Source organism: Bos grunniens, chromosome 17 (assembly GCF_055505025.1).
Source record: "Bos grunniens cultivar Pamir isolate PY7600 chromosome 17, Bosgru_T2T1.0, whole genome shotgun sequence".
NCBI classification, from domain to species: domain Eukaryota; kingdom Metazoa; phylum Chordata; class Mammalia; order Artiodactyla; family Bovidae; genus Bos; species Bos grunniens.
In genome coordinates this window covers 10351811-10359882 of record NC_141181.1, presented here as the reverse complement: position 1 = coordinate 10359882, position 8072 = coordinate 10351811, and the positions used below count along the sequence as shown (strand labels likewise).

The 8072-nt window shown below is 40.7% G+C and overlaps 1 protein-coding gene across 17 annotated transcripts in view; it reads left to right on the top strand.

Annotated features, from left to right (window-relative positions):
- Positions 1–8072, top strand: part of ARHGAP10 (Rho GTPase activating protein 10) — a 376372-nt gene that overhangs the window by 232031 nt on the left and 136269 nt on the right. For all 17 annotated transcript variants that reach the window (XR_015144127.1, XM_086346463.1, XM_086346459.1 and 14 more), the window contains one exon: positions 3636–3710. Coding sequence is in view for 16 of the 17 variants with exons in the window: in XM_086346463.1 (XP_086202589.1) it covers positions 3636–3710 (75 nt within the window). In the remaining variant the exon portion in view is untranslated. The remainder of the gene's footprint in view (positions 1–3635; positions 3711–8072) is intronic.

The following is an 8072-nucleotide window of genomic DNA, read 5'->3' as shown; positions in this document are numbered from 1 at the left end:
GGACACAACTGAGCAACTGAACTGATACTCTTTGAATTTATTTATATGATGTGTTTTGTACATCATGCATGTGCTCATGGGTATAGTTTTTCTGATTATTTAGTCCAGAGCTTTTAAGGACAATGTGACAAGAAACAGAAAATTCTGCATGACTGGAGTATACGTGGTCCATGTGCTGTTTCCAAGTTGCTTTTGTACAAGGTTTATTTAAATTTATTTTAAAAAAGTAAAAAAATGTTGAGTAGCATTAATTCCCCCATGCACCTTTCATTATGCATTAGCAAATTAACTCTCCTTCTCTTAGGTTGATGAATGTGAACTTGATCAATTATCTGATCATAATTAGCAGCACAGAGTGATGACTGTTGCTGAAATAACATTCTTACTTTATTTCTCTACATTTGTCAGGCACTTCTTAGAGGGGCATGTTAGTCTGCAGAATATGACTTGTTCTTTTGGCTTCTGGCTTTGAGGCCAAACTATTTTAGGTTTCTTAAATAGAGGAGTGTTGAAAAAAAAAATACTCTGGTATTTCAAACTCTCTGGACATAGCCTTCTAGCCTCTAGGAGAAGAAAGGAGTGAGGCCTGGTCTTTTTTCCTCTGGCAGGTTCAAGCTCTGATTTTTGTGTTTTTTGACAGTGTTTCTAACTCTTGGCAGGGCTGATGTGCATTTTTATCCACCCTCAGCATTTCCTATCACAAAGGTGCCTCTTGGCTACTCTGATTCTTGAGCCTTCTGAACATCCGTGTAGAGACTGAAGGGCCAACCTTGGCCACCCTGGTTCTTTGAGCTCTAGAGGAAATCCAGAAAGAAGGTGTGTCTGTTTACTGGGACCGCCATACTCAAGGACCACAGACTGGGGGTCTTAAGCCACAGAAATTTCTTTTCTCATCGTTCTCGGGGCTGGAGATCCGGGACAGCGTGTTGGCATGCTGGTTTCTCCTGTAGAGCCCCTCCTCTGGGCTTGCAGACGGCTGTCTTCTCCCTCCGTTTCCACAGTGTCTTCCTTCTGTGTGTCTGAGGCTTGACCTCTGCTTATAAGGACACCAGTCTTATTGGATCAGGACCTGCCCTCATGACCTTGTTTTAACTTAACCACCTCTTTTAAAGACTTTGGTTACCAAAACTGTCACATTCTGGGATACTGGGGTTTAGGACGTCAACATACGAGTTTTGGGGGACATGTAACAGACAAACAGGGCATTCAGAAGTTTGAAGCTGAGTGAGGAGATGTAAGGGCTTCCCAGGTGGCTCAGTGGTAAAAGAATCTGCCTGCTAATGTAGGAGATGCAGGAGACTCAGGTTCCATCCCTGGGTCAGGAAGATATTCCGGAGGAGGAAATGGCAACCCACTCCAGTATTCTTGCCTGGAGAATCTCAAGGACAGAGGAGCCTGGCGGGCTACAGTTCTTAGGGTTACAACAAGTTGGATATGACTAATCAACTGAGCATGCACACAAGGAGAAGTAAAGGCCAAAAAGTGAAACAGAAGGAACAGAAATGCTCAGTTTTGTAAGGAGTAATGAAGCATGGTGTATGCGGTGTGTTATAATAAGCAGGGCACATGTATGTATCATTTGTGTTCTCCCAGTGAGACAGACTGGGACCTGGGACCCTTTGCTGCAATGCTTGTACCTGGACAAATGTCTCCTTGAGACAAAGAAACATTGTTTTGTCTTTGTCAAATACAAGGAAACTGTTGTTGTTCAGTCACTCAGTCATGTCCAACTCTTTGTGACCCCCTGGACTGCATCTCCTGGAACTTGCTGAAACTCATGTCTATCAAGCTGGTGATGCCGTCCAACCATCTCGTCCTCTGTTGTCCCCTTCTCCTCCTGCCTTCAATCTTCAGGGTCTTTTGCAATGAGTCGGCTTTGTATTAGGTGGCCAAAGTATTGGAGCTTCAGCTCAGAGAAACTGTAAGGGACTGAAAATAACTGCATGCGTGCTCAGTTGGCACAAATCATGGGCAACAGGATACAAAAAGACCAAAAAAATCCAACTGCTACTTCTGAAGAGCCAGGAAGCAAAAGCACACGCCCCTCTGCACACATGGACACCAAAAGGGTGGGCAGACCACCTAAGCCACCCCCCAACCCAACCTCTGGGCCCGCCCCTACCCTCACCTGTGTAAGGAACCAGCTCTCCCCCCACCTCGGGCAGTGAGCTGGGGAACCTGTTATTTGTTCTTGCTCCCCCATACTACAGCAGGGGCCCCAGTAAAGCCTTGCCTGAATTTCTTATCTGGCCTTAGTCAATTTCTATTAATTAAGGAAGGCCAAGAGACCTGGCCTGTATCACCATGCTAGTTAGTACGTGGGGAGAGACACTGTCCTGACCTTGGAGGCAGCGTCGAGGCTCTCAGAGAAGGTTCCTGGCCTGCCCTGGGTCTCAGAACTCAGGAGTGACTGGGCTGTGACTTGAATCCAATTCTTTAGACTCTGGCTGGTACACTTGTCACCATACAGGGAGGCCAAAAAAAAAAAAAAAAGAGAAGTTCCCTTGGGTTCCTTGGCCTTTTTGGTGCGGTGTTTTGTGTTGGAAACTGCGGATTAGAGCCATGATCTCCTGGCCAGCCAGTCCGGTTCTTGTTAGGGTTAGCATTTGTGGTGCAGAAAATAAACACACAGAGTTTCACCTCTTTTAAGAAATAAAGATATTAAATCACACTTTTTGGAAGCCATGATTTTATTATGGAAATTTCAAGCCCAGAAAAGATAAGAGGGCACAATGAACTCTGCATTCTTGTGCAGACTCAAAAATTTTCAAGATTTTACTAGTCTCATCTTTCCCTTCCTCCTCCTTCAAGCAAATCTAAGATAGATTACTCTTACTCCTTTCAATATGCAACATGAACAATAAAGACATTTTCTTACATAACCCTAATGCCACTCCAAGTTTCCTGATTGCTTAAAAAATGTCCTTTTTTGCCGTGTTCACATCAGAATTCAAACAATCATGTGTCCAACATACTGAGTTACATTTGCTGATACATTTTCTTGCCTTTATTTCTTGTCTGTTGTACTTTGAGATACTTTGTTTCCAGGTCTCCACAGAGGGAGAATGCAGTGATTTGTTTCATTTTGATATATAATTTTGATGTGATCCTCATTTGGAGTTTTAGTGTTTCTCTGGACAATGCATGTACTGCCCTAAAGGAAACACAAAAGAAAACAAATTTTGCCTTACTTTTGATTAAGTGATTTCCTTGGTCTTCAAGAATCATCCAAACAATTTCTTTCTATGTACCAGTCAGCACCATATTATTTTTAAAAGGCTAAAACTTGTCAAGAACAATCTCAAGAATACCTAAACATAGGAAATGCGGAAGATACAGTGCATCTTTACAAATTGCATTGGTGTGTGTGACGACTGCTTAGCTAATGTTTTTTCATTTACTGCTTACTCCTTACATTTTGTCCACATGGAACTTTGTTTTATTTTTTTCCAGCTGTAACTCTTGAATACCAAGCTGCTAAGACAAGTTGGTAAACACTCTTGTCAAACATTATTTTTATAGGCGACAGGAATGCTGTTAATGTGAGCTAGCAAGAATTCTGTGTGCAACTGTGTGTCGACAGCTTTTCAGATTTGAATGTCTGTATTTTGCTAACATTTTTTCTCTTCCAATAGGTATAAACGACCAAGGATTGTATAGAGTTGTGGGGGTGAGTTCAAAGGTCCAGAGACTTCTGAGTATGTTGATGGGTATGCCTCTTTTCTAATCATTTTCCATGCGTTATTTGTTGATGTTCGTTGACTTTACAACTTAATGTTTCATAGTAACATAACTCAGAAATCCATTCTGTTCTACTGCCTCCAGGAGTTTTCTCCTGAGCAGAGTTGGCTCAGATAAGTCGATTAGTGTTTGCTCAGGCCTCTCTTACTAAGAAAGGGAGGAAGAAAAGAAGACAGCTCACGGGTGAATGTCTTCTGCTGCTTCTCCCAGGAAAGGAAAAGCCAGGCTTCTGATTCGCCTGGCTTCCAAATTGCCTGTGCGGTCTTGACAGTACGTTTGGTTGGACAAGACCACAGGGACACGTTCGTTTTTCTGGAGCTCCCCAGCTGTCACTCGACAGCGAGGGTCTGATTCTCAGGGATTCATTGGTATTCACACTGGCTTGTTTGTATCAGGCTCTTCTCCAGAACCATGCCTTCTCCATCTGTGCTGATAACACAGTGTTCTTTGGCACCGCAGACAAGAGGAAGCCAGAAAGTGAATTCATTTCATTACCCCAGACATTATGCGAATGACAAAGTGTTTTTACATTACACTCTGCTGTCAGCTTGGTGCCACCTGTAAAAGGCCCCACTTCTCCCTGCACCCTAGCCCCAAGCAGGCTACCTCCTGGGGGGTGATGAGAACTCATCAGGCTTCAGGGCCCATGTGTCAAACCGATCTGTCATTATGACCTTGCTAAATGTTAATTAATTTGCTATCTCACTTTAATCAATATTAACAGTACCCTCAGGTGTTCTATCAATGCATTTAAACCTGTCTACCTCTTAAAGTGTTGCAAAGGCTCACTTTGAGAAAGCTTGAACCGAGCTGCATAAAATCAACTGGGGTGTTACAGATAGCATTGCTCGTTTGGCTGTGTTTGAATTCAGGATTTAATAAGCAACAACCCTTTTTTTAGATATTAACCACAGGAAAAATGGCTCGTCATCACTTGGAAGAGCCTTATTAGAATACATTCGCTTTTCATGAGCTGTTTTCATTTTCTGCCTCTCTGGTTTAACTTGGGTGTGCAGTTTTGGCAGTCAGATTTTCCTTTTTACCATTAGTGGGCTCCAAATTAAATAGACTCAGGTTGCCAGTGGTTCAGTAGCAGCTGGCAGAGTTTAATGGGACAACAGCATCTGCTTTTAGTTAATTTTAAAATTAGAAACACTTCTCTCATTTCCAAGATGGTGTTATAGTGATTAGAACTGGAAGACTTTGTTGGTATCAGAAAGGGAGATTTGGCTGAAAGGCCCACTTGGCAGTGAATGGGTCGTAAGGATCCTAGGGTCATTTTACTATCTTCTCGTTCATGTTCAAGGGCAGCTCGAACAAGTGCCTGTCCCTGTGGTCACCCTGAGGTGTTAAGCTGCCTCCAAATTTGTTCTTAATCTCATAAAAGCCCACATGATCATCAGCATCCCTAGACCCGGGTGGTGCTTTGCTGTGCTTGTGGGAAATGTCCCAAGACAGTCCTTCACTTGCAAGGTGTTTAAAATATCTAAACCCTTAAAAATTCATGACCTGGAAAACTGTTTTCACTTTCCATGAGACTCAGGGTAGAGAAGTCCAGGACACAAGCGTGACACCACCACATTTAAGTTGCTGGCAAAAGAAATGCTGTGTTTTCAGTAATATTATTCTGCCATCAGAAAATCAGAGAATTAACACAAGACAAAGATACTGACTTGTTATTTTTCTTATTAAGTAAAGCATTTAAGGGAACAGTACTAGATAAATTTATTTTACTTCATCTCTAAATAATTCCTAGTATGAATTTGAAGTTGATCAGTCACAAACTTTGGATTTTTATTAGCATTAACATCATTTTTTGTTACTTTGTGTTACCAACTCAAACTTTAGTTCTTAGATTCATTCACTGTTTTCAAATGAATTTCAAGATGGCCTTAAGATGTTTCTTTCCTTTCTTGCTGATTCAGCAAGTGTACAAATTGAACTAATTTATGCTTTTTCAGAAAAAGAATTTTAGAATTTCTGAATAGTTGTGTACATTCTATCCCATAGATGTTTTTTCTTTCCAACCTTTCCCAACCTCTCTACACTCTTTCAAAGTTATATGTGTTAAATAGAAAAAATTGGGTGAGTCTGCCAGATTTTTAACTTTGCTCTATTGTACCAATCTGTTTTTCCCTCGTATAACTTATTAATTATGTTAATTTTGCCTGTTTGTGATATTAGGTAATTATTTTTAAAAAATATGTATCTATTCATTTATTTTTAACAAACAATTTTTTTTCATTTTGAAATAGTCTCAAGCCTACAGAATAATTGCAGCTATCGTACAACGGAGTCCCACGATAACGCTTCCTCAGATTTACTAAGTTTTAACATTTTTAGGCAGTTATTTTTTTAAATTTCTGTTCCTCTAGATAATATTTATTTCAAATTTGATTGTTTTCAAAGTGTTTTTGTTCATAATGCATTTTTTCTTTGCAGAAATGAAGACTAATATAACTTCTTAAGAATCTGAGAAAAAGTTCTAAGTTGTTTTATATTTTCTGACAGGAATTTCTGTGTTTTTTTTTTTTTTCCTTTGTCCTGGTTCTTTGTCATTCTTAAGAACCAGTCATATACTTTGCTATTATTTTTCTATTATTGCCATTTTTATGTAAAATATTTTTGTGTTTCTGTACTTTTTAAATATTCCTGTGTTAAATGTTTGTGATGATTTCTAAGAGAAGGGTGCATGCTTAATATCTTGCATGTATTTCTCTGCTTGTCTCTCTTGGGTGTTTGCAGTCTTCACATTTAAGATTGCAGCAGAGGGAAATATTTCTCTCTTCTTCCTCCTCCTCTTCCTTCCCCTCCTCCTCTTCCTCTCCATCCTCCCTTCCCCATTCCTGTTTGCCTCTCCCCTTCCTTCTCCTCTCTCCACCACCCATGAAATCCTGATGGCAGTTGACCATTAAGGCCCTCTAAACAGACACATTGTTTTACTCCTCCAGGTGAGGTAGGGAGGGGGAAGCTGCCTTCCCCCCTGGTGAGGAGAGTTGTTTGTCTTGGTCCTTCTCCATCCCCTGGGCAGAAGTTGCGGGCTGCTGAGTTTTGCAGCAGCCTCCCAGCGTCCCCTCAGACCATGCTTCTTCAGGTTCCACACACACATGCCTCAGTGCCTGCCTTCCCCTTACACGTGTTTTTCTTTTCCTCCTTCTTCCTCCTCTTTTTTCTCTAATAGAGGGCACACATAGTCTGTTAGAAGTTTTTTGGTTGGTTGGTTTGTTTTTTATGAGAAACTCGAGGCAGTTGGGAAAGGCAAGGAGAAACAGCAGATGAGGTGTCTTTGGGTGAGTCATGGTATTTTAGTAAGTGGGGTGAGGATGTAACAGATGAGCTGTGGTCGCTATTGGGAGGCTGGAACCGAGCTGAGTTACAGTTGTCCTGTGGGTTTCCTTCTCCACGGTGGAGTGAGAGCAGCAGAGCAGTGCTGGGGAAATCAGTGGTAACTTGTGTGTGCTGGTGAATCTTCTGTTTCTAAATTTAATTTGCAGTAACAGCTGGGTGATTTTATTTATTTAAGACATAGAACCACAGAAAGCCAGAAATCAAATTGATTTGGAGTTGTTTTTACCATAAGCCTATTGTGTTGCTTACTTTGTTTGTAGGACAACTTTTCACATAGGTTGAGGGGAAAAGCAAACTAATGGAGCTGAAAAAGATTCTGGTTTTGGGTTATAAAGAATATTCTCAAAACTCATTCAGGCACTGTGCATCTTCAAGTACTTTAGGACCCAAGTCAGTGTCCAGTAAGATGTCAGCACTTCGGGCTGGGCTGCAAGTTTCCAGTTTCAAAAAGAAAAATGACCACTGGTTATGTAATTATGAAACGTCTATCCAAATACAAAGTCAACTCTTTGTGTCTCTGCTCACTAGTGTAGGTTTTAAACTAATCCATGTGGTGTAATATTCCTTGGCCAGAGAAGGAACAGAATTTCTACCTTATTTGTAGTAGAGCATATATTCTAATTGAACTGTCTAAATGCATTTTTAAGTTTGAATCCCAAATAAGTTACTAACAAATTTATCTAGTCCCAGTGCATCCACAGATTTTCAAGAGCTGCTAGGGATGGGTGATTGAGTTATTTGAAAACAGTGACAATTTAATGGAGGAGTAATACCATGGACACCATGTAGTCATTGGTTTCTATTGTGACAGCTCCTTTTTATTCCATAAATGCAAAAGGTGGCTTATTTTCCCATAGAAAGACTATGATTCTCAAAATATAAAATAATCATCAAAAGCTGAAAGTGAAAGATTTCCTTTCGAAGCCTCCTGGATTTTAAAATGGTGATTTGCTGGTAGCAAGTTGATTGAAAATGTTATCTGA